This window comes from Hippocampus zosterae, chromosome 1, assembly GCF_025434085.1.
Source record: "Hippocampus zosterae strain Florida chromosome 1, ASM2543408v3, whole genome shotgun sequence".
Classification (NCBI taxonomy): Eukaryota; Metazoa; Chordata; class Actinopteri; order Syngnathiformes; family Syngnathidae; genus Hippocampus; species Hippocampus zosterae.
The window spans coordinates 40,806,166-40,833,444 of record NC_067451.1 but is presented as its reverse complement, the minus strand read 5'-3'; the positions used below and the strand labels follow the sequence as shown (position 1 = coordinate 40,833,444).

The window sequence follows — 27,279 nt, the reverse complement described above, 5'->3', positions numbered from 1 at the left end:
TACCTACATACAGACAGAAACTCAAATGTGTTAAACCGGTTGTTACAAAAAAAAGGACAGATGAAATAAAGCAAACTCTACAAGAATGCTTAGACTGCACTGATTGGGGCGTCTTTGAAACTTCAACGGGCACATTGGATGAATACACAGACACTGTAACATCATAGATCCGTTTCTGTGAGGACGTGTGTACCAACGAAGTACTTCCGCTCCTTCAACAATAACAAGCCATGGTTTACTCCCAAATTCAGGCAACTCAGGAAAGAGAAAGAGGCCGCATTTAGAAGTGGAGATCGGGCACTGTACAAACACGCCCGAAACCAATAGACAAAGGAAATTAACATCGCTAAGAGAAGCTATGGAATGGCCTGAAAGCTATCACTAACGACAGAATGCCATCCCCCCAAACAGTGAACAATAAGGGTCTTGCTAATGAACTAAACATGTTTTTCTACCGATTTGAAAAGGACACCCCCGTTTCCCACACACACCCACCTCTACGAGAAACCACTCTATCTACCCCCCCACCCTCTTTTTCTCCACTACAGATTCACGAAGAGGACGTGAGATGGCTCTTCAAGAAGCAGAAGATCAAGAAAGCTGCGGGGCCCGATAAAGTGTCCCTCTCCTGCCTGAAAGTCTGCGCTGACCAGCTGGCTCCGGGCTTCACACAAATCTTCAACAGATCCCAGGAGTTGTGTGAGGTCCCATCCTGGTTGAAACAGTCAGTATAGGCCTGTCGCCCTGACGTCTGTGGTCATGAAGTCCTTTGAACGCCTTGTGCTGAACCACCTAAAGAACGTCACCGGACCCCTGCTGGACCCTCTCCAGTTTGCCTACCGGGCAAACAGGTCTGTGGAAGATGCAGTCAACATAGGTCTGCACTACATCCTCGAGCACCTCGAGAGCACAGGGACCTAAGCAAGGATCCTCTTTGTGGATTTCAGCTCTGAATTCAACACCATCATCCCGGAACTCTTCACCCACAAACTTCTCCACCTCGGTGTGTCCCCTACGATCTGCCAGTGGATCCTCAGCTTCCTGACGGGACGGACACAACAGGTGAGACTGGGAGCACTGGGAGCACCGCTACACAAACGATTGCACCTCAACAGATCCTGCTGTCAAACTCAAAGTTAGCAGACGACACCACGGTCATCGGTCTCATCAAAGACGGCGATGAGTCTGCGTACCGCCAACAAGTGGAGCAGCTGGAATTCTGGTGCAGCCGACAACTTCGGGCTGAACACGCTCAAGACTGTAGAGATGATCGTGGACTTCAGGAAACATTCTTCTCCACAGTTGCCCCTCACAGTATCCCTGTGTCAACCGTCGAGACCTTCAAGTTTCTGGGAATCAGTCTCCCAGGACATGAAGTGGGAAGTCAACACCATCTCCATACTGAAAAGGGCCCGGCAGAGGATGTACTTCCTGAGGCTGCTGAGGAAGCATGGCCTGCCACAGGAGGTGCAACGACAGTTCTACACGGCAGTCATCGAATCAATCCTGTGTTCTTCCATCACGGTTTGGTTTGGGGCCGCCACAAAAAAGGACAAAATCCGACTTCAACGGACAGTTAGGTCGGCGGAAAGAATCATTGGCACCGCCCTACCCATTCTTGAGGACTTGCACACTGCAAGAATCAAGACAAGGGCACACAAAATTCTCCTGAATCCCCCGCACCCGGCCCACCACCTTTTCCAGCTACTCCCCTCAGGCAGACGCTACAAATCCATGCGCACCAAATCCAGTAGACACTTAAACAGCTTCTTCCCTCTAGCCATTAACTCCCTAAACAGTCACTGACGTAGTGACTCTTCTTGTACTACAAATACTGCTACTGGTCACTCTAAAATGGTTCAATGATTTTGTTGTTTACGATGATACTAATGCAACTTGTTTTACCGGAGACAAATTCCTTGTGTGTTCTAAGTACTTGGCCAATAAAGAGGATTCTGATTCTGATTAAAAAGGTTACTGAACACTTTATAGCACCAAAGTAGCAACATGGCAGCAAGCAACATGTACAGTATGTCTTAATTTCTCACTTTTTTCAAGTGGCAACCTTTTGAAATATCCAAACTGAATGTTAAATTGCTGCAAATGGCTGATGACAAGCTCAGTGTACGCTGCCTACCGCTCAACGACAGCCGAATGGATGGGTGAAAAAAAATTCTGCCTCAAGGGTTGAAACATTAACTATAATGGAATTCTTGGCGAGAAAGATTTTATCGTTGACCTTGTAGGTGCTCCTGTGACTTCTTTAGAAAAAACTCTTAAGTAAGGCCCCAGTCACGGTCTCATCGAGTAAATAGCAATAGATGCTGCCAGCTAAGGTAATGCAAGTGTTGTTACCTGTGTTGCGATCATGTAACCCTCCGGGAGACTCCATATGCAGAAGAGCTTCAGCTGCTTCAAATGTTTTATCGAAACACACAATGTCCTGACTCGACATCTCCACTGAAAAAGACACAAAAGTATATAAGCATGCATATACACACATGTGTGGGTGGGGGGGGGGGGGGGGGGGTGTATGCAGTATATATACAGGTACCTATTAGAGCTGTCAGTTTAGCGCGTTATCGGCATTAATTTAAATCAAATTTAACGTGATACATTTTTTTCTCGCTAGATTAATGTGGCACATGTCACAGCGGATTTTACGTTGCTCTAAAAATGAACCGGAAAAAAAAAAAGTCCACGCCCATGTCTGTTTTGCCAGCCACTGCAGCGCGAGACACCGAAAACGGATACTTAAAGAGTTTACGAATGGAAAGTTTACTTTAAAAAAGTTGCCAGATAGTCCCAATGACAACACTAAAGTTACCTGGATGTTTTGCAATCGGAAACTGAGCGATCATCAAAGATCTTCGAGTTAGAAATTCCACACAAGCACACAGCTGATGTGAGTAATCCGCCTCTCATCTAAGACAGACAGCGATGGATCATTTCAAAGTGAAGAAAATGGATAACACGACTTAGAACAAATTTGCTGAAGCCATAGCTTTAGCAAATTTATTTTTAAATTTAAAATAAATTTATTTTCAGTGTGGTCTCTAGGTCGCTACCACTGCACTGCTGAACTCTTGACGTGCCACAGCGCACCATCACTGTCAAACGAACACAGAGAAGCTCCACCCACTATATTTATATGTACACGGAACACTGTAACCTTCCACACAAAATAGTTCCAAACAGGTAACAATCGCGTCAGTGGCATACATTGTATTCGACAGGCTACCTGCTCTTTATTCACCAGAGGGTCATCAACCTAGTCTCTTAATTCTCTCCCGAAACAGTGTCTTCTCCCGCTTGGTGTACCTTAGCCTTCTCCGCGACGTACAATCTCTGTATACCTCGCTGGCAATCCGTAGTGGAGTCGTTAGATGCAATGCGAATGATTTCAGCTTGAGTAGAGCTGTGGACAATGAAGCCATACATTTAGCTCTGGCTTCAGCAAATTTGTTCTTCGTCGTGTCAACCATTTTCTTCGCTTTGAAATGATCAATAGCTGTCTGTCTGAGACGAGGGAGTTGAGTACTCACGTCAGCTGTGTGCTTGGCCATTAGGTGGTATTTCAGAGTTGACGTGCTATGATGGTAGCTGAGTTTACGACACCAAACATACAGGTAACTTTGGTCTTGTCAGTGGAACAATCTGGCAACTTTTTAGAAGTAAACTTTCCATTCATAAACTCTAAGTATCAGTTTTCAGTGTCTCGCGCTGCCGTGGCTGGCAAAACAGACATGTGCGTGGACCTGTGCAGCGCGCTTGTTGATTTTGTTTCTGGTTTATTTATAGAGCAACGTAACATCCGTGGTGACGTGTGCTGCGTTAATCTCGCGAGAAAAAAAATTAAACCCGTTAAAATTCATTTAAATTAATGCGGCTCTACGCTGAGCCCCTCCCAGATGACCGAGCTTCTCACTGTATCTCTAAGGGAGAGCCCTGACACCCTGTGGATAAAACTCATTTCGGCCGCTTGTATCTGTTCTTTCGGTCACGACCCATAGCTTGTGACCATAGATGAGGGTTGGGACGTAGATCGACCGGAAAATTGACAGCTTTGCCCTTTCGCTCAGCTCCTTCTTTACCACAACAGACCGATACAACGTCTGCATCACAGCAGATGGCGCATCGATTCGCCTGTCGATCTCCCGCTCCCTCCTGCCCTCACTCGTGAACAAGACCCCAAGATATTTCAACTCCTCCACTTGGGGCAAGATCTCCTCCCCGACTCGGAGAGGGCACTCCACCCTTTTCCGACTGAGGACCACGGTTTCAGATTTGCTGATCTTTATCCCAACCGCTTCACACTCAGCTGTGAAACGCTCCAGTGAGAGTTGGAGAGCCCTGCTTGAAGGAGCCAACAGTAACACATCTGCAAAAAGCAGAGATGCAATCCTGAGGCCAACAAAACTGACCCCCTCAACGCTTCGGCTGCGGCTGGAAATTCTGTCCATAAAGGTGATGAACAAAATCGGCGACAAAGGGCAGCCTTGGCGGAGTCCAACCCTCACTGGAAAAGATTCCGACTTATTGCCGGCAATGCAAACCAAACTCTGACATTGGCAGTTTAGGGACCGAACAGCCCGTATCAGGGGTCTTGGCACCCCATACTCCCAAAGCACCTCCCACAGAACTCCCGGAGGGACGCGGTCAAACGCCTTCTTCAAGTCCACAAAACGCATATAGACTGGTTGGGCGAGTTCCCACGTACCCTCAAGGACCCTGTGCTAAGGGTGTAGAGCTGGTCCACAGTTCCACGGCCGGGACGAAAACCACACCGCTCGACTGAAGTCTGTCAGGAAGTCGACTTCTCTAGCAGCCCTGAATAGATAGACCTTACTAGGGAGGCTGAGGAGTGTGATCCCTCTGTAGTTGGAACACATCCTCCGGTCCCCTTTTTTAAAAAGAGGGACCACCACCCCGGTCTGCCAATCCAGAGGCACTCTCCCAAATGACCACGTGATGTTGCAGAGGCGTGCCAACCAGGACAGCCCCACAACATCCAGAGCCTTGAGGAACTCCGGGCGGATCTTATCCACCCCTGGGGCCTTGCCACCGAGGAGCTTTTTAACCACATCAGTGACTTCAACCACAGAGATCGAAGAGCCCACCTCAGAGTCCCCAGGCTCTGCTTCCTCCAAGGAAGGCCTGTTGTTGGAGTTGAGGAGGTCTTCGAAGTACTCTGCCCACCGGTTCACAACGTCCCGAGTCGAAGTCAACAGCGCCCCATCCCCACTGTACACAGTGTTAGTGGTGCACTGCTTGCCCCTCCTGAGACGTCGGATGGTGGACCAGAATTTCCTCGAAGCCATCCAGAAGTCGGCTTCTCTGGCCTCACTGAACTCTTCCCATGCCTCGTTTTTGCCTCTTTGACCACCGAAGCTGCGTTCCGCTTGGCCAGTCGATACCCGTCAGCTGCCTCTGGGGTCCCACAGGCCATAAAGGCCCGATCGGACCCCTTCTTCAGCTTGACGGCATCCCTTACTGCTGGTTGTCCACCAGCGAGTACGGGGGTTGGCGACACGACAGGCACCAACCACCTTACGTCCGCAACTCAGATTGGCCACCTCAACAATAGAGCCACGGAACATGGTCCATTCGTACTCAATATCCCCTGCATCCCCCGGGACATGGGAAACGCTCTGCCAGAGGTGGGAGTTGAATCTCTTTCTGACAGGGGATTCCGTCAGACGCTCCCAACAAACCCTCACAATACATTTGAGTCTGCCAGGACGGACCGGGCCTGGTGCTGTCCAGTTCTTCATATCTGAGACTCTTTCCTGTATGTCTGCCACTGTTATGGTAACTGGGTTCTGTTCAGGGAGGTTGCTGTGCTCCTCTCTCAGGGTCACCAGCCATTGTGTACTGCTGTTATGTTCAACCTCCTTCTCCCATATGCCTTTCCAGTACCTTTCAATTTCCAGTCTTGGTGGCTCAGCTCTGTTGTTAGGAGCCTGCCACTGAGCGTACACTTTCGCAGGTTGTGTTGCGAACAGCCTGTTTATTCGTCTGGCCTCATTCTCTTTCGTGTACCGCTTTAGGCGGCTGGACAAGGCTTGGAGCCTTTGTTTGGCAGTTTTGAGTGCTTCAGGTATGGTCATCTGGATGTACCATGATACCTCTCGGGTATCGGCCTTTTCACCACATCTCTCTGGGCCTCAATTGACTCACATCTTTCTGAGCCGCCTTGATTTTTAGCCTCCAAACGTCTTTTCCATGGTGGGTAACGTATCTCATGGCTTCCATGGTTGCTCTTATAGCCAAGCATCTCAAGGATCACTGATGCTGAAGCGTATATCAGCTCATTGGTTTCTGTGATCGTAACGGTCGGGATCGCCCTCAGTGCTGCATTCACACTTTCCATGAGACTTTCAGGTGGTACTTCACATAGCCGTTGTAATCGGTTTCTAGGTTGACCAGCTTTCATTCTCGCCATGATCTTAGCTTTCAGGTCAGTTGCTGCCTCGCTCAGCATTTCATTCATTGGGGCTGGCCTAACAATCTCATCATCTGCATTCATTGGGGCTTGCCTCCCAATCTCTGGTATGACCTCCTCCTCTGATTTGGAAGCCTGGGGCCCTGCACCATGGAAGCTGCGTTGTACCTCAACAATCTCAAGTTGTGACAGCAGTTGCTGTTTGTTGATGTTGGAACACTGAGTTACGAGTTGTTTCGTGGTCAACCTTGACTGTGGGGTTCCAAGTAACCATTTAGCCCACATTCTCTAGTAGCATTCCAACAGAGCCATGTTATCGCATCTCGCCCATCTCCGCTTTGTTCCAGTAGCCCATTTTTCATCAAGGTGCTCTGGTTCCCCAGCACCAGACGCAGACCTTGTTTGGCCAGGCGACGTATGAGCCGGTATGTCATTTGTTTTATTGTCTCTCATCATTGTATGAGGTAGGCATTAGCGTGAAGGATCTTGCCCAAGGACCCACACCGTCTCCCGTATGCCAAACCGATGCCTTACCAACTGAGCTATCCAGCCGCTTATATGTATATGTACGCACACACACACACACACACACACACACACACACACACACACACACACACACACACACACACACACACACACACACACACACACACACACTGCATTCACACCTTTTCATCTGACCTTAATGTGACCTTTAAGTTTTCGAATGCACATGTCCAACTGTTCAATATTTCAGTACTTTTTTTCACAAGTTGCTGTTCTCTAACTAGGAGCCAAACGGCAAAATTCACAACAGGCATTTAATCCTTATATTGACCAATGTTTAATTCGACCAGGTTTAATTCGAGCTGATGTATTAAACAGTCATCCTCATCACGCTGTTCACATTTTAACAACAATGGATCACCAGTACTTTGACGTTGTGATGCTTCAAACAAGACATTCTCAGACGATCCATGCGCACCAAATCCTGCAGACACTTAAACAGCTTTTTCCCTCTAACCGTTAACTCCCTAAACAGTCACTGACGTAATTACTCTTCTTGTACTACAAATACTGCTACTAATACCTAAACAGTCACTGACGTATAGTCCACAGCACCAGACACTTTAAAGCGCTCAAGGACATCTGCACAATTGCACACTTCTTGTCCTACAAATACTGCGACTGGTCACTTTAAAATGGATCAATGATTTTTTGCACCAACTGTAAAACTGTTATAGTATTATATTCTACCACTGATCACTTTAGCTCTGCATGATACTTTGCACATTGTCTCACAGTTGTCAGTGGTACCACCGCACTACGGTTCACTTACATTACAAAATGTCCTTCCATACTTAATTTTTCCAGACTTATCTGTCATGTCCTTGTTTATAACGATACTAATGCGGCGTGTTATACTGGAGACAAATTCCTTGTGTGTTCTACATACTTGGCCAATAATGATTCTGACGTGGCTACTCAACCTAGAGTGTTACAGCGTGTCATCAGCAGGTTGCAACAGAGATACAGAGAGACTGGAAGAGTCACTGAACGATGTAGAAGTAGATGTCCTTTGGCCACATCCCATGCTGATGACTACTACATTGTGAACAACAAAAAGACAAATGCTACTCCACTCAAGGCACGTTTAAGGGAGGTGAGAGGCACCCAAGTGTCACGTCAGACCATTTGAAACAGTTTACATTGGCGTGATCTGCGTGCTATACGACCTGCAAGAGTGCCTGTCCACACCACCAGGAACAGGCATCATCGTTTTGCATGGGCTAGGGAGCATTTACGCTGGATGACGGACCAGTGAACCTCAGTGTTGTTTTCTGATGAAAGTCGATTCACGGCGAGCAGAAATGATGGCCGCCAACAATGTTGGACAATTCAATGAGAGTGCTGTGCATCAGCCACTGTTGTCACCAGACGTGCTTTTGGTGGTGGCGATGTTACAATGTGGGCAGGTGAGTCCAGTCGGTCAAGCACTGCCCTACATTTTGTGAATGGTCCAGTGACAAGCCCATACTACCTGAATAACATTGTTAATCCAGTGATTGTGCCCCTTAATGAACATGGGCCTAATTTCATCTTGATGGACGACATTGCTCCAGCTCATCAAGGTTGAATCATCAGGGAGCGGCGGCTTTGTAGGGGCTTTGTATTTAGGGGAGGTATTTACAACCCTCTAAAACTCTGGGATATTTGCCTTTCTGGTGAAATTTCAGAAAGAACCTATTTCTTTTTAATTCTAAAAACAAAATGAATTCACTACAACCTTTATAAGTAAAATTAATTTGACATTCTCTAAACTGTTGAACATACGAGGGCCAACTATTCAATGTTTCCTGTTCTCCAACAAGAAGTGTAAAATCAAAATTCACAACAGGTGTAAAATGTCCAATGCTTTTCAGTGACTCTTCCAGTCACACAGTGTCTCTGATACAACCTGCTGATGACGCACTGTGACACGAAACTCTGTTAACTCAGTGGGCACTTCCCACTGAAAATGTCTTTAGCACAATGGTGAGGCATCTTTGTTTCATGTTAAACTGAGAAAAGCATGGAGAATAGGACTGTTTACATTAGTTGTCCTCATCCATTCACATAATTTTTAGCTGATGGGGAAAAAAAGATCAGATTTTTCTTCTTTTAAATCCCCACAGTGGCAAAAAATCCTGATGTGCAAAGATATGACCAAATGGAATCGCAATAGCATTGTTATATAAGGGTTACAATGTAACATTTTGTGTTTGTGTGGTGGAGTGAACCCCCCCCCCCCCCAAATATAGTGTAGTGGACTTGCAGTGTAATAACAAAAAGGATGATTTTGTAATTATTATATCGTCTCACCTGTATCGGCCACTTCTGTGACAACCTCCTGCTCCTCAGCAACATCTTGCATCAGATAAGTCTCATCATCATACACCAACACCTGTGCAGAGTAACACTCCTCCACTTGGGCGCTGGCCACTTCCTCCACAATCACTGCAGGACAGCCATCCTCCTGCGCTACCACACGTCCCATCTTCTGCACCTCTCCACCTCCTCCCACAATCACTGCCTCTACCGCCTGCTGTATTACTTCATCTTCCTCCGCCTCCTCACCTCCTCCCACAATCACAGCATCGACATCGTCCTCCTCTTCCTCGGCAGGCTGCTGCTCACACTGCAGTTTGGAGAGATGATTAAAAAAAAAAAAGTAATGGTGACTTCAACAGTTGCTCATTTTTAGTCCGAACAGAAATACTTTAACAATTTTCGTGGGCCTCATTAGGACAAGATGCTTGTTTCAAAATGTTTTTAAAAAATGGCACTATATTAGCCAGAGTCAAATAACATTTTGGGCACTACTAAATTGACATCAAACGTTGAAATCCCCCCCTCCGTGAGTCGTCACCTTACCGTGGTGGAGGGGTTTGTGTTTCCCAATGATCCTAGAAGCTAAGTTGTCTGGGGCTTTATGCCCCTGGCAGGGTCACCCATGGCAAACAGGTTCTAGGTGAGGGGCCAGACAAAGCACGGCTCAAAAGACCCCTTATGATGAGTAAAATTAATGGATCTCAGTTTCCCTTGCCCGGACGCGGGTCACCGGGGCCCCCCTCTGGAGCCAGGCCTGGAGGTGGGGCTCGTTGGTAGGCGCCTGGTGGCCGGGCTTACACCCATGGGGCCCGGCCGGGCACAGCCCGAAGAGGCAACGTGGGTCCCCCTTCCCATGGGCTCACCACCCATGAGAGGGGCCAAAGGGGTCGGGTGCAATGTGAGCTGGGCGGCAGCCAAAGGCGGGGACCCTGGCGGTCCGATCCTCGGCTGCAGAAGCTAGCTCTTGGGACATGGAATGTCACCTCTCTGGCAGGGAAGGAGCCCGAGCTGGTATGTGAGGCAGAGAATTTCCGACTGGATATAGTCGGACTTGCCTCCACACACAGCCTGGGTTCTGGTACCAGTTCTCTCGAGAGAGGTTGGACTCTCTTCCACTCTGGAGTTGCTCACGTGAGAGGCGCAGAGCAGGTGTGGGCATACTCATTGCCCCCCGGCTCAGTGCCTGTACATTGGGGTTCACACCGGTAGACGAGAGGGTTGCCTCCCTCCGCCTTCGGGTGGGTGGACGGGTCCTGACTGTTGTTTGTGCATATGCACCAAACAGCAGCTCAGCATACCCACCCTTTTTGGAGTCCTTGGAGGGTGTGCTGGAGAGTACTCCCGCTGGGGACTCCATTGTTCTGCTGGGGGACTTCAATGCTCACGTGGGCAATGACAGTGATACCTGGAAGGGCGTGATTGGGAGGAACGGCCCCCCCGATCAAAACCCGAGTGGTGTTTTGTTATTGGACTTCTGTGCTCGTCACGGATTGTCCATAACGAACACCTTGTTCAAACATAAGGGTGTCCATATGTGCACTTGGCACCAGGACACCCTAGGCCGCAGTTCGATGATCGACTTTGTAGTTGTATCATCGGATTTGCGGCCGCATGTCCTGGACACTCGTGTGAAGAGAGGGGCGGAGCTGTCAACTGATCACCACCTGGTGGTGAGTAGGCTCCGATGGTGGGGGAAGATGCCGGTCCGTCCTGGCAGACCCAAACGTATAGTGAGGGTTTGTTGGGAGCGTCTGGCGGAATCCCCTGTCAGAAGGAGTTTCAACTCCCACCTCCGACAGAGCTTTTCCCATGTTCCGGGGGAGGCGGGGGACATTGAGCCCGAGTGGACCATGTTCCGTGCTTCTATTGTTGAGGCGGCCAATCTGAGTTGTGGCCGTAAGGTGGTTGGTGCCTGTCGTGGCGGCAATCCCCGTACTCGCTGGTGGACACCAGCAGTAAGGGATGCCGTCAAGCTGAAGAAGGAGTCCTATCGAGCCTTTATGGCCTGTGGGACCCCAGAGGCAGCTGACGGGTATCGACTGGCCAAGCGGACCGCGCCTTCGGTGGTCGCCAAGGCAAAAACCCGAGCGTGGGAAGAGTTCGGTGAGGCCATGGAAGCCGACTTCCGGACGGCTTCGAGGAAATTCTGGTCCACCATCCGACGTCTCAGGAGGGGGAAGCAGTGCACCACTAACACTGTGTACAGTGGGGATGGGGCGCTGCTGACTTCGACTCGGGACGTTGTGAACCGGTGGGCAGGGTACTTCGAAGACCTCCTCAACTCCACCAACACGCCTTCCTTGGAGGAAGCAGAGCCTGGAGACTCTGAGGTGGGCTCTCCTATCTCTGTGGTTGAAGTCACCGATGTTGTTAAAAAGCTCCTCGGTGGCAAGGCCCCAGGGGTGGATGAGATCCGCCCGGAGTTCCTCAGGGCTCTGGATGTTGTGGGGCTGTCCTGGTTGACACGCCTCTGCAACATCGCGTGGTCAACAGGGAGAGTGCCTCTGGATTGGCAGACCGGGGTGGTAGTCCCTCTTTTTAAAAAGGGGGACCGGAGGGTGTGTTCCAACTACAGAGGGATCACACTCCTCAGCCTCCCTGGTAAGGTCTATTCAGGGGTGCTGGAGAGGAGGGTCCGTCAGGAAGTCGAGCCTCAGATTGAGGAGGAGCAGTGTGGTTTTCGTCCCGGCCGTGGAACAGTGGACCAGCTCTACACCCTTAGCAGGGTCCTTGAGGGTATGTGGGAATTCGCCCAACCAGTCTACATGTGTTTTGTGGACTTGGAGAAGGCGTTTGACCGTGTCCCTCGGGGAGTTCTGTGGGGGGTGCTTCGTGGGTATGGGGTACCGAACCCCCTGATACGGGCTGTTCGGTCACTATATCACCGATGTAAGAGTTTGGTTCGCATTGCCGGCAGTAAGTCGGAATCGTTTCCAGTGGGGGTAGGACTCCGCCAAGGCTGCCCTTTGTCGCCGATTCTGTTCATAACCTTTATGGACAGAATTTCTAGGCGCAGCCGAAGCGTTGAGGGGGTCCGTTTTGGGGGCCTCAGTATTACATCCCTGCTTTTTGCAGATGATGTGGTGCTGTTGGCTCCTTCAAACGGGGCTCTCCAACTCTCACTGGAGCGTTTCGCAGCCGAGTGTGAAGCGGTTGGGATGAAAATCAGCACCTCCAAATCTGAAACCATGGTCCTCAGTCGGAAAAGGGTGGAGTGCCCCCTCCGGGTCGGGGAGGAGATCTTACCCCAAGTGGAGGAGTTCAAGTATCTTGGGGTCTTGTTCACGAGTGGGGGTAGGAGGGAGCGGGAGATCGACAGGCGGATCGGTGCAGCGTCTGCTGTGATGCGGACGTTGTATCGGTCTGTCGTGGTGAAGAAGGAGCTGAGCCAAAGGGCGAAGCTCTCAATTTACCGGTCGATCTACGTCCCAACCCTCACCTATGGTCACGAGCTATGGGTCGTGACCGAAAGAACGAGATCCCGGATACAAGCGGCTGAAATGAGTTTTCTCCGCAGGGTGTCCGGGCTCTCCCTTAGAGATAAGGTGAGAAGCTCAGTCATCCGGGAGGGGCTCAGAGTCGAGCCGCTTCTCCTCCACATCGAGAGGAGCCAGATGAGGTGGCTTGGGCATCTGATTCGGATGCCTCCTGAGCGCCTCCCCGGTGAGGTGTTCCGGTCACGTCCCACCGGGAGGAGACCCAGAGGAAGACCCAGGACACGCTGGAGAGACTATGTCACCCAGCTTGCCTGGGAACGACTCGGGATCCCCCGGGGAGAGCTGGAAGAAGTAGCTAGGGAGAGGGAAGTCTGGGCTTCCCTGCTAAAGCTGTTGCCCCCGCGACCCGGCCCCGGATAAGCGGTAGATGATGGATGGATGGATGGACGTTGAAATCCCCTTTATTATTAGATGCTTTTTGATATATGTTACCAAGTGCTATGGCGATGTTCACACTGCAGGCCAATTCCAATTGGTACATGAAATGTGAACACCACAATTCAGATTTTTTTTTACTTTGACTCAGGCCTCTTTTGTATGTGGCTTTAAATCAGATACATATCCGATACATCTGCAATTTGAACTCTCAACCGTATACGTCCAACCTACAAGTTATCACAGGGCTGCCCAGCCTGTAAAGAGACTAAGCAGCTGTGTACGGCCCCCAATCTGAATATTAATGCCGTTCTTGATGGAAAACAGCAAAGATGTATGCGGTATGTGTTGCTGGGAGGATTATCCATGACGGCACACAAAGGCGAACTTCTAAATAAACTTCATCATACCAAATATGCAGGGACAAACAAACAGGAAAGATTTGGATGGAAACCCCATTGTTGGAATCACTCACCATTATGAATTGGGGCCCCGACTGAGTGAATCGGGTAAGGGGTCACTTGTCAGCGACCACACCCCATTCGCTGATAATAGTTACACAAAATCTTGGCAGAAAATGCATTTACAGCGCAAATAGAGAAGAGGTAGCAAGATAAATTATTTACAATGATGTCAGAAAGCGAGGATGATAAAATTCTGAAAACCTAAACCAATCTTAGTCTGAGCAGTACAAAAATGCCTCAAGTATTGCAGTATTATATGCATGTGATTATTGTTATTTGTTTTACTTTTCTACCGTTTGCTCTGTTCACATTCATCTTATGCACTTTATACTTGAAAGACGGTTTTGGCCATATGATTCCTCACGTTTCTACGACAATACATTTGTTTGTCACTATACACAAGAATATAAAATTCTTGAGCACTCAAGTTTTACTTGACAGGATATATTTTATTTATGTACTGTATGACTGTTGTGATATTTTAATTCTTTCACTTTATTCAACTGTGAAATAGTTGGACAGTGATCCCTCGCTATTTCGCGGTTCGTTTATCGCGGCTTTGGTGCATGGCAGATTTTTTCATATATTCATAATATTTTTTTTAAGTCCGCAAAAAACAGTGTCAAAGTGTTGTTTACTATGCGTGCTCGTGTGTGCGCACTCTGCTCAAGCGCGCAAGGTCCACGTGGGACACTGTATGTGTGTGTTAAGGGTGTGGAAAAGAATCGATACATCGATGCGGCTCATTCACTGGGTATGACGCGATTGACGGGTGAAATCAAGATTCATCACGATGCATTGGTGGGTATCGGTAAAATCTGCCCTTTCCTAGACGCAATGAATGCACCATCATTATTTTGTGTTGAATATGGACGGAAGCCGTGAGTCACATACAGTGCAGTACACAACTAGCGAAACACTATGGAGTTCGCGCAAGCAGGAGCGAGGAAACTACTGTATTTAATGCTCTCGCAACATTCAGATCTTATGTTTGGAAATACTACGGCTTCGAAAAGAAAGACGGAAAGCTTGATAAAACCTTCGTAATTTGCAAAGAATGTCGCACGACGAAGCCATACAACGGCAGCACCACAAATATGCAGACCACTTAAAACGATGGCACCACATCACCGACAAGTTTCCCGCCCCCTCCCCCGCCTCCCCATCCAGTTCCTCGTTGGACACCGGAGAAACTCTTGGCAAACCAGGTCAGGAGCAGAAAAAAAAAATCGCCTCTTGTTTTGGGGGTCTCTTGCAGCTCACTGTGACCGCGCAAGGAAAAACAATATATGGATGACTCTTTTGGACATTTCATTTTGACACTCAGTGAGAGTTGTCTGTGTACGCTACAATACACACAGCAGCTTTGAGGCTGTGACTGCCACATTGTTTCAATTGTATTTTTTTTTTCTGTCCCATGGAGATGGATATTTCTTCATACAAGACACTCAGTGAGTACCGTATTTTCACGATTATTCGACGCATCGTACTAATGGCCGCAGTCTCATTAATGGGTGACATTTCTGTATTTTACACATATATTTTACACATACACAGGACGCACCGTACGAATGGCCACAGTTTTACAGTGGTAAAACATACGCCAGCTTAAACATGCGGCATGCATGCGCGCACTCTAACACGTTAGCTTGAAGCATACGGTAGCATGCCAAGACATACAGATAAGATAAAAACACGTTTTTAAAAAGGCAACGAAAGCAGAACTGAGGTCGGGTGTATTTTATTTAGCCATCGTACAATGTTCTCACGTTTTTCGATCAATCATCACCCAGAAATCCATCAAAGTCCTCATACTCTGTATCAGAAGCAGAGGACTGCACATCTCAGTTGTCATTGAATGCATCACATGCTAGTGTAAGTTGCCACGCATTGCCGAGCGGAAAGAAGGAGTAGCAACAGCAAAGTCAACATTTCTCTCGTGTGAAGCTTTCCCACATTTGAAAGTAAAGAACAGAGCGAAACATGGTGGCAGCGCGTGTGTGTGTAGAAAGAATTGAACAATTGTGCAAGTACCGTAATCCATCAAAAACGCTGCATTCCCTCTCGTTGTTGCGTATTGTGGCGTAACTCGCCAAGCGCTGCCTCTCACTCTTTGTAAAGTTGTGTTTGCCACCGATCATCCATTGTTCCCATGCCGTTTGCAACTTTACTTTGAACGCCCGGTTGATGCCAATCTCCAGCGGTTGGAGTTCTTTAGTCAAGCCTCCGGGAATAACGGCAAGCTCATTTGCTTGACTTGTTTTTTCACCGCTGCTGTGAGATGGGCACGCATGCCAAAAGCATAACCGGTGGCTTTAAGTTTGAACTGAGCTTCGTAGGCGTGTCTTTTTGTCAAATTTATTTTCAGGGGTTCTTAGAAACCAAAACCGGAGTTGTTTTGCAACAATGCACATTGCCACACTCTACACAAGTGTTGGTACTGGCTTGAGGCGTCCACTTACACGCCCACCCTTCACCATTGGCGGACTAGCTTGTCTGTCCTCTCTCTCGTTCCTACCGACTGCTGTCAGGCTGATGAATAAAAAATAACAATAATAATAATAATAATAATTTTTATCCATTTGTGTTCATATTGTATTTAATTGAAAGATGTTTGTTGGTTTTTTTTCTCTTTCTCCTTTCTTCTTTCTACATAAATTTTTGCTGCTGGAGGCTGTAAATTTCCCCATTGTGGGACGAATAAAGGATATCTTATCGCGCTCTCTCTCTCTCTCTCTCTCTCTCTCTCTCTCTCTCTCTCTCCATATATGTATATATACACGCCCACCCTTCCCTGATTGGCCGACTTCTTTCCCGCATGCCTGGCCACAGTCACTTCCGCCTTTTCTCTATATAAACAGCGTGTCGGCTGTCAGTCAGATTTTGGAACTCAGCGCATATAAAGGACGCTCCGCACCATAAGGCGTCCTGTCCATTTTGGAGAAAATTTAAGACTTTTAATGGCGCCTTATAGTCGTGAAAATACGGTAGTTTGTGTTTACACTACAGCAACAGTTGTGAGTCTCAGGTGCCAAATTGTTTACATTTTCTTTGCACAGAACCCAATTGTGAAAGGGCTTAAATTGTTTTACATGTTCTCCTGTTTATAAGGAATAAAGTGGTATACTTTTTGCAATACCATACTGAATTCCATCTTTTTGTTACTCAAAGAAAGAGAGAGGGGGCTTATAACAAAAGCAGGTTGAGTGAGAGTGAGCTAGAGAGAAACTTATAAGATCAAAAGCAGGTCTCTCCATGCTTAATTGTCTAAACAACCTTAATTGACTAATCATAAACACGTCTGCTGCACGCAGCAGGATCGCTGGCCTGTGTGTGTGTGTGTGTATACAGTATATATACAGTACATACATATCTTTTATATATTGGTCACTACTTGGAAGATTTTAATTTATCGCGAGTGGTTTTGGTCCCCATTAACCGCGATAAACGAGGGATTACTGTATTTATATTCTCTTTTATTACAATTTGCTTTATTTGACTTTATAAGGTTTTGTGTGAGATTTGATACTTGATTACAAGTTTTAAATGGAGAAAAAAAACAAAAAAGGAAAAGCAGAACTCTCCACTCAGGTCCACTCACCCATTTTTAATATGCTTATGCTTATATTTATATTTTATAAAATCTGTTACGTTGCTCAATAAATACACCAGAAACAAAACAACAAGCGCGCTGCAGAAGTCCACACCCATGTCTGTTTTGCCAGCCACGGCAGCGCGAGACACCGAAAACGGATACTTAAAGAGTTTATGAATGGAAAGTTTACTTTTAAAAAGTTGCCAGATTGCTCCACTGACAAGACCAAAGTTACCTGTTCTTCTCTCTCTCTCTGTATCATACAGGTACACATGTATACCTGACGCGATTGTTACTTGTTTGGAACTATTTTGTGTGGAAGGTTACAGTGTTCTGTGTCCATATAAATAGAGTGGGTGCAGCTTCTCTGTGTTCGTCTGACAGTGAGCTGCAGTGATAGTGACCTAGCAAAACTAAAACGTCTCCAATTTTGTCATCGAACCAAGTGTAGTCATCCGAAATGAGGTCTACACAAAACCATAGAGAGACTTCCGCGCAAGAAGGACCAACACAATCAACATAGCCTGACTATGTTAGGGGAAGTGAAACCCCCCTCTTTCAGAATGGTTTGATCCAGCAGCACGTGGGGAGTGTGTGCGCTTGTTTGTACGGCCGGCAGTTTTGAATACAGCGGCACATAACGAACACTGGTGTCCGGTGTCTCGTTATTCTTCAACAAAAATACAAAACAGATTGCTGTGTTAAATCCACTATAGGCTGAGTACTAGTTTACCTTAGATGTGCACTTTATAATGTTATATTGCTCTGTTTTGATTCCATTAAAAAAAGCTGTTAAAGCAGCTGTTGTGTGACAAAATATTTTTTTCACTGTTGTTGATAGACAGTAATATTGTGTGAGAGATTATGTGTGAATAACTGCTCCAAGTGAAAATCGAAATTATTTTAGTACATATTTGCATTTGGCACATTAAAAACTGATTCATCATTCCATGTTGATGAAATAATTTCGATTTTCAATTTTACATGAACATTTTTCACTTGGAGCAGTTATTCACACATAATCTCTCACACAATATTACTGTCCATCAACAACAGTGAAAACAATATTTTGTCACACAACAGCTGCTTTAACAGTTTTTTTTTTCATAAAATCAAAACAGAGCAATATAACATAAAGTGCACATCTAAGGTAAACTAGTACTCGGCCTATAGTGCATTTAAACCATGGTTGCATACTTCGTTTTTCTCAAGTTTGCTTTGAACACAGCAGTCTGTTTCTGTATGTTTGTTGAAGAATAACGAGGCACCGGACACGAGTGTTCATTATGTGCCGCTGTATTCAAAACTGCCCGCCGTACAAAAAAGCGCACGCACTTCCCCCGTGCTGCTGGGGCAAACCATTCTTAAAGGGGGGCAGGGGGAGGTCACTCCCCCTAACACAGTCAGGCTATGTTGATTGTGTTGGTCCTTCTTGTGCGGTGCGGAAGTCTCTCTACTGTTTTTGTGTAGACCTCATTTCGAATGACTACACTTGGTACACGGTGTTTATCTATCTTTATATTGACCAGGATTCCCATTGGCGAAGAGGGACCTCTACCGCATGTGTCAATGTGTGTAGATAGAATGTGTTTCCATGCAGCGTCCTCGTCATTCGCCCCTTGTGCCATGAGGCGTTCCGATAGTATTACGTAAATGTGAATCACCCAGACAAAGTGTTCACCAGTCGGGCGATCGCTCACTCTGCTGACGTTTGCCTTGGACGTTTTCAAAGGATTGTTAAAAGCCGAGAAAAGCAAACGTCCTTGGATCAATTCTTTACAAAATGCCAGGCAAAAACCACTTCTGAGAGAGAACTTGAACGAAACTGAGCAAAAAACGATGAGGACGCAGTTAAATTACCATTTTTATTCTTTATTCTTTGTTTTTTACATTACGCACAACTCATTTATCGTGCAATAATCTAATTGTAACATGTACAGTGGGGGAAATAAGTATTTGGTCAACCACCAATTGTGCAAGTTCTGCTACTTGAAAAGATTAGAGAGGCCTGGAATCGTCAACACGGGTAAAGCTCATCAATGAGAGACAGAATGTGGGAAAAAAAACTCAGAAAATTACATTGTTTGATTTTTAAAGAATTTATTTGTAAATTAGAGTGGAAAATAAGTATTTGGTCAGCGACAAAGAAGCAAGATTACTGGCTGTCAAAGAGGCCTAACTTCTTCTAATGAGGTCTAACGAGGCTCCACTCGTTACTTGTATTAATGGCGCCTGTTTGAACTCATTGGTATAAAAGAAACCCGTCTACAACCTCACTCAGTCACACTCCAAACTACACTATGTCCAAGACCAAAGAGCTGTCGAAGGACACCGGAGACAAAATTGTAGACCTGCACCAGGCTGGGAAGACTGAATCTGCAAGAGGTAAAACGCTTGGTGTAAATAGATCAACTGTGGGAGCAATTATTAGAAAATGGAAGACATACAAGACCACTGATAATCTCCCTCGATATAGGGGCTCCATGCAAGATCTCACCCAGTGGCGTCAAAATGATAAGAACGGTGAGCAAAAATCCCAGAACCACACGGGTGGACCCGCTTTTCTGCTTGGCTCTCGACGTAGGCCTTCCCATTCATCCTCCCCCTCATTACATGTTATATCTTGTGACTTGTTGTAACTGTCATATGCTTATTTATGTGCTCGGGTCTTTTATTTATCCTGGACTTAAATTATCTTCAGAAGAGGATAGATCGAGCGTGTTTTTTTTCCCTCTCCCTAACCTAATTTCCCCATTGCGGGACAAATAAACGATATCTTAATCTTAATTAATGAACATTACATCATTAGCTGTATACTCCAGGTTTATTCCAAAAAATAAATGGATCAAAAACTGGTGTACTTATGTGGCATCAGAGTATTTTTTCCAATCTCACACTGCAGATTAATTTACTGGTAATCCTTAATACAGGTAAGTATTGATGTCGCTTGACATCCTCTTCCCAAGACGATGTAATCTACGATAAATTTGACGAAAGAATTTAACACGTCATCATGAGTTCTACCAACAGTTAACATTATCATGACTACACCTTGGAACGAATGTTTTATTCATGAAGTGACCGTGCTACAACCAGTAAATTATAGAATAACTAATACTGTTTCATAATATTTTTCATAACAATTAGCCTACAAATCTAATGACCAACTTGCATCGTAATCGTGCCTCTCGTCGTATCTTGCTCTCGTGTTCTGTGCATACATCCCAGGTGAGTTTAGTGATACGCCCTTTGGACGATTCATACGGAAAATCAGACTGGCATTCCCATTTCTTCAATGTCGTAATTAGTAGACCTTTGTGAGTTTTTTTTCGCCGCCATCTCAAACTTTCATCCTCGCGATTCCTCACTTTGCGGACTAAAATAGCAACCCGCATGCGCACATAACGTTATCTGTTGCACCCTCCACCCCCAACACTGAAAACAAAACGAAAGTAAATTAGAAGAAAGACACTCACACACCACACCACGTGTGGTACCGTTAAAATGACGCCACGGGAACGACACGCTACCGGTAACTATTGTTACCGTGAAATCCTTAGGCTTGCCGTTGTTTTTTTTTTGTTTGTTTATTTGTTTTGACTGAGAAATTTCCATCCATCCATCCATCATCTACCGCTTATCCGGGGCCGGGTCGCGGGGGCAACAGCTTTAGCAGGGAAGCCCAGACTTCCCTCTCCCTAGCTACTTCTTCCAGCTCTCCCCGGGGGATCCCGAGTCGTTCCCAGGCAAGCTGGGTGACATAGTCTCTCCAGCGTGTCCTGGGTCTTCCTCGGGGTCTCCTCCCGGTGGGACATGACCGGAACACCTCACCGGGGAGGCGCTCAGGAGGCATCCGAATCAGATGCCCAAGCCACCTCATCTGGCTCCTCTCGATGTGGAGGAGAAGCGGCTCGACTCTGAGCCCCTCCCGGATGACTGAGCTTCTCACCTTATCTCTAAGGTAGAGCCCGGACACCCTGCGGAGAAAACTCATTTCAGCCGCTTGTATCCGGGATCTCGTTCTTTCGGTCACGACCCATATCTCGTGACCATAGGTGAGGGTTGGGACGTAGATCGACCGGTAAATTGAGAGCTTCGCCCTTTGGCTCAGCTCCTTCTTCACCACGACAGACCGATACAACGTCCGCATCACAGCAGACGCTGCACCGATCCGCCTGTCGATCTCCCGCTCCCTCCTACCCCCACTCGTGAACAAGACCCCAAGATACTTGAACTCCTCCACTTGGGGTAAGATCTCCTCCCCGACCCGGAGGGGGCACTCCACCCTTTTCCGACTGAGGACCATGGTTTCAGATTTGGAGGTGCTGATTTTCATCCCAACCGCTTCACACTCAGCTGCGAAACGCTCCAGTGAGAGTTGGAGAGCCCCGTTTGAAGGAGCCAACAGCACCACATCATCTGCAAAAAGCAAGGATGTAATACTGAGGCCCCCAAAACGGACCCCCTCAACGCTTCGGCTGCGCCTAGAAATTCTGTCCATAAAGGTTATGAACAGAATCGGCGACAAAGGGCAGCCTTGGCGGAGTCCTACCCCCACTGGAAACAATTCCGACTTACTGCCGGCAATGCGAACCAAACTCTGACATCGGTGGTATAGTGACCGAACAGCCCGTATGAGGGGGTTCGGTACCCCATACCCACGAAGCACCCCCCACAGAACTCCCCGAGGGACACGGTCAAACGCCTTCTCCAAGTCCACAAAACACATGTAGACTGGTTGGGCGAATTCCCACATACCCTCGAGGACCCTGCTAAGGGTGTAGAGCTGGTCCACTGTTCCACGGCCGGGACGAAAACCACACTGCTCCTCCTCAATCTGAGGCTCGACTTCCTGACGGACCCTCCTCTCCAGCACCCCTGAATAGACCTTACCAGGGAGGCTGAGGAGTGTGATCCCTCTGTAGTTGGAACACACCCTCCGGTCCCCCTTTTTAAAAAGAGGGACTACCACCCCGGTCTGCCAATCCAGATGCACTCTCCCTGTTGACCACGCGATGTTGCAGAGGCGTGTCAACCAGGACAGCCCCACAACATCCAGAGCCTTGAGGAACTCCGGGCGGATCTCATCCACCCCTGGGGCCTTGCCACCGAGGAGCTTTTTAACAACATCGGTGACTTCAACCACAGAGATAGGAGAGCCCACCTCAGAGTCCCCAGGCTCTGCTTCCTCCAAGGAAGGCGTGTTGGTGGAGTTGAGGAGGTCTTCGAAGTACCCTGCCCACCGGTTCACAACGTCCCGAGTCGAAGTCAGCAGCGCCCCATCCCCACTGTACACAGTGTTAGTGGTGCACTGCTTCCCCCTCCTTAGACGTCGGATGGTGGACCAGAATTTCCTCGAAGCCGTCCGGAAGTCGGCTTCCATGGCCTCACCGAACTCTTCCCACGCTCAGGTTTTTGCCTCGGCGACCACCGAAGCCGCGGTCCGCTTGGCCAGTCGATACCCGTCAGCTGCCTCTGGGGTCCCACAGGCCATAAAGGCTCGATAGGACTCCTTCTTCAGCTTGACGGCATCCCTTACTGCTGGTGTCCACCAGCGAGTACGGGGATTGCCGCCACGACAGGCACCAACCACCCTACGGCCACAACTCAGATTGGCCGCCTCAACAATAGAGGCACGGAACATGGTCCACTCGGGCTCAATGTCCCCCGCCTCCCCCGGAACATGGGAAAAGCTCTGTCGGAGGTGGGAGTTGAAACTCCTTCTGACAGGGGATTCCGCCAGACGCTCCCAACAAACCCTCACTATACCTTTGGGTCTGCCAGGACGGACCGGCATCTTCCCCCACCATCGGAGCCTACTCACCACCAGGTGGTGATCAGTTGACAGCTCCGCCCCTCTCTTCACACGAGTGTCCAGAACATGCGGCCGCAAATCCGATGATACAACTACAAAGTCGATCATCGAACTGCGGCCTAGGGTGTCCTGGTGCCAAGTGCACATATGGACACCCTTATGTTTGAACAAGGTGTTCGTTATGGACAATCCGTGACGAGCACAGAAGTCCAATAACAAAACACCACTCGGGTTTTGATCGGGGGGGCCGTTCCTCCCAATCACGCCCCTCCAGGTATCACTGTCATTGCCCACGTGAGCATTGAAGTCCCCCAGCAGAACAATGGAGTCCCCAGCAGGAGTACTCTCCAACACACCCTCCAAGGACTCCAAAAAGGGTGGGTATGCTGAGCTGCTGTTTGGTGCATATGCACAAACAACAGTCAGGACCCGTCCACCCACCCGAAGGCGGAGGGAGGCAACCCTCTCGTCTACCGGTGTGAACCCCAATGTACAGGCACTGAGCCTGGGGGCAATGAGTATGCCCACACCTGCTCTGCGCCTCTCACCGTGAGCAACTCCAGAGTGGAAGAGAGTCCAACCCCTCTCGAGAGAACTGGTACCAGAACCATGGCTGTGCGTGGAGGCAAGTCCGACTATATCCAGTCGGAAATTCTCTGCCTCACATACCAGCTCGGGCTCCTTCCCTGCCAGAGAGGTGACATTCCATGTCCCAAGAGCTAGCTTCTGCAGCCGAGGATCGGACCGCCAGGGTCCCCGCCTTTGGCTGCCGCCCAGCTCACATTGCACCCGACCCCTTTGGCCCCTCTCATGGGTGGTGAGCCCATGGGAAGGGGGACCCACGTTGCCTCTTCGGGCTGTGCCCGGCCGGGCCCCATGGGTGTAAGCCCGGCCACCAGGCGCCTGCCAACGAGCCCGAACTCCACGCCTGGAACCAGAGGGGGGTCCCGGTGACCCGCGTCCGGGCAAGGGAAACTGAGATCCATTAATCTTACTCATCATAAGGGGTCTTTTGAGCCGTGCTTTGTCTGGCCCCTCACCTAGAACCTGTTTGCCATGGGTGACCCTGCCAGGGGCATAAAGCCCCAGACAACTTAGCTTCTAGGATCATTGGGACACACAAACCCCTCCACCACGGTAAGGTGACGACTCACGGAGGGGTGAGAAATTTCCTTGCGTCCCAAAAACGTACATTATTTGGAACTGTACGTCCCGTAGGAAAATTACGCGTCTAGGACGCGGGACGCAGAGGTAACGAGATGGCTGAATCTTTAAACATTCTCTGAGTACTACTATTATTACCACTACCACTAATACTACATTAATTAATAACTTCAACTTCACAATAATAATAAATAATTAAATCAACCATGATTTTAAACTATATATCATCAATATTCATTCTTCCAAACATTCCAAACATGAGAAAGCATTCAGCAAACCCAACTGGAATCGAACAAAAGGACTCCAAATCCCAACGGCCAAACCCGGAAGTGAAGTGCCGCCATTGTTGACTCCAGCTGTAACGCAAATTACTTGGTTAAAACAAACATTCTCGTGCGACCGCACAAACGTGACGACTGTGCAAAAAGACCACTGTTACAGAAAGGCTTTACACGCTTTTTAAACTGCCGACTGCTAACGGAATGAACTGTAATTGAAAGTAACTGTGATGACTGCTGTTGCTGTTGTAGTGACTTCTATATACATAATTCACCACCAACTGCAAACGTGTGAATGCAATGTTTCATATGCGTGTCAATTCACAATTTGGTAACGGGGTAGAAATAATTGCAGTCCTTTTAAGGACCGCCATGTTAGTCTGCTTGATTCTGTGGAAACTGACTTTCGGCGGGTATCGGTTGGCGCGGAAAGTTTTGCTGCTGTGTGTGCTAATAAAAAAATGCACTATGCGGCCTCTATTTGAGGCCCTTAAAGGCAAGAAGCCCAAACACACTGTTGACTGGACTGAAAGCAGGGTCAGGGCTTTTATGGACACCAAAGCAGTTTTGGCACGAGCTATGATGCTGGCACATCCCTCCTTTTCTGCCCTGTGGTACTGACCACGGATTCTTCAGACTACGCGGTGGGTGCGGTGTTTGAACAATGGTTGGACGGTACCTGGCAGCCTCTTGCTTTTTTCAGTAGGCAGTTACGCCCCCCTGAGCGGAAGTACATTACTTTCGACCGTGAACTGCTTGGGATGTACCTCGCCATCCGCCATTTTCGACGCATGCTGGAAGGCCGCCGGTTTACAGTTTACGTCGACCACAAACCGTTGACCTTCGCCATGTCCAAGGCAGCAGAACCATGGTCCGCCCGACAGCAACGCCAGCTGTCCTATGTCTCCGAATTTACTACAGACATTCAACACGTGGCGGGCAAAGACAACTGTGTTGCTGACTGCCTCTCCAGAGCCATAGCTGGAGCGGTCCACCTGGGTCTCGACTCCTGCAGTATGGCGAAGGACCAGGTTTCCGACACCACGGTGCAGCAGTGCTGGTCGTCCACTACAGGTTTGCAGCTGAGGGACATGGTTTTTGGCACCTCCGGCACCACCTTGCTCTGTGACGTCTCCACAGGCACACCTCGGCCTGTGGTTCTCTTGAGCTGGCGACGGCCGGTTTTCGATGCTGTCCATGGAATCTCTCACCCAGGGACCAAGGCCTCTCAAAGACTGGTGGCAGCCAAGTTCGTGTGGCACGGCCTGAGGAAGGATGTCAGAGATTGGGCTTGTGCCTGCGTGGAGTGCCAGCGGGCCAAGGTGCACCGCCACACCAAGGCCCCTTTGGAACACTTTCACGTGCCTGAGCGACGTTTCGACCATGTCAACGTCGACCTGGTTGGCCCCCTGCCCCCTTCTCGGGGGTGCACTCACCTGTTAACTATGGTCGACCGCACCACACGTTGGGCGGAGGTCGCCCCGCTCTCGTCCATTACATCAGTCGACGTGGCACGGGCGTTTATTGGCACCTGGATATCTCGTTTTGGCACCCCTTCAGATATTTCCTCTGATCGCGGCGTGCAGTTCACTTCTGAGCTTTGGACTGCAGTGGCAGACGGCTAAGGGGTGAAGTTGCACCGCACCACAGCGTATCATCCGCAGGGCAACGGCCTTTGCGAACGTTTCCACCGGTCAATGAAGGCTGCTCTTCGTGCCACTTTGAAGGATGGCAACTGGATTGACAGACTCCCGTGGGTCATGCTGGGCATCAGGACGGCGCCTAAGGAGGATCTCCGGTCTTTCTCTGCGGAGCTGGTTTATGGCCAGCCTCTGCGGGTGCCTGGAGATTTTGTGCCAACTGCTTCGACTCCTTGGTCGGCCACGACACAACGCTCCACCCACTTGGACAATGCCAGGCTCTTTGCCCCGCTGCCCACTTCCTGCCACGGTGTGCCAGGTTCTCACGTGCCCAAGGACCTCCTGTCAGCTGGTTATGTGTTCATTCGCGTTGATGGGCACGGAGGGCCCTTGCGCCCTCCTTATGAGGGCCCCTTCCGGGTTTTGGAGGCGGGACAGAAACATTTTGTCATTGACATGGGGGGTAAACCCGAGCGGGTCTCGGACCGCCTTACGCCAGCTCACTTGGACTTGGCCGTGCCGGTTGAAGTGGCTCGCCCGCCGAGGCGGTGTCGTCCTCCTACCGGAAGCTTGTCTCCTGGCCTCCCCTCTGACCCCTTCCCCGTGACTTCCCCGTCTCCGGTTTCTCCTGTTCCTCCGCGACCGCCCCGTGCGGATGCGCTTCCTCTCTCCCTCGTACGGCGTAGCCGTTACGGCCGCCGGATTCGGCCCCCGCGACTTGAACTTTAGAGTGTATTTTTGTTGGGTTGAATTCTGGGGGGACGTGTGGAGTGACTTCTATATACATAATTCACCACCAACTGCAAACGTGTGAATGCAATGTTTCATATGCGTGTCAGAGAGTTCACGATTTGGTAACAGGGTAGGAATAATTGCAGTCCCTTTAAGGACCGCCATGTTAGTCTGCATGTTTCTATGGAAACTGACTTTCGGCGGATCTCGGTTGGCCCAGAAAGTTTTGCTGCTGTGTGTGCTTATAAAAAAATGACACACTCTCTCGGAGTGCGAACGTGAGAAATTGTCGCTTTCTTCGCGTTGCTACAATTTCCACACTGTCATATTTTTTTTCCAGATTTAATGCTCTCAACATGTAATCGATGGATCCGTTTTCGATGTGCAAAACGCAAATATTGGTCCTTCGATTTTGAATTTT

At 48.6% G+C, this 27,279-nt stretch overlaps 1 protein-coding gene and 1 long non-coding RNA gene across 5 annotated transcripts in view; both read right to left on the bottom strand.

The window, feature by feature from the left end:
- The window catches only part of LOC127608519 (ETS-related transcription factor Elf-2-like), a 57,168-nt gene that overhangs the window by 6,076 nt on the left and 23,813 nt on the right, over window positions 1-27,279 (bottom strand). For 2 of the 4 annotated variants that reach the window (XM_052077640.1, XM_052077645.1), the window contains exons 3-4: window positions 9,290-9,605; window positions 2,356-2,460 (exon numbers count right to left, since the gene is read on the bottom strand). In XM_052077640.1, the coding sequence (XP_051933600.1) occupies window positions 2,356-2,460; window positions 9,290-9,605 (421 nt within the window). The remainder of the gene's footprint in view (window positions 1-2,355; window positions 2,461-9,289; window positions 9,606-27,279) is intronic. The other 2 variants (XM_052077652.1, XM_052077660.1) reach the window with 1 other exon arrangement.
- LOC127608641 (uncharacterized) lies at window positions 7,200-9,283 on the bottom strand. The gene is made up of 2 exons (XR_007964296.1): window positions 7,518-9,283; window positions 7,200-7,461 (listed from the first exon to the last, which is right to left on the bottom strand). It is a non-coding gene; the product is annotated as an uncharacterized LOC127608641 (long non-coding RNA).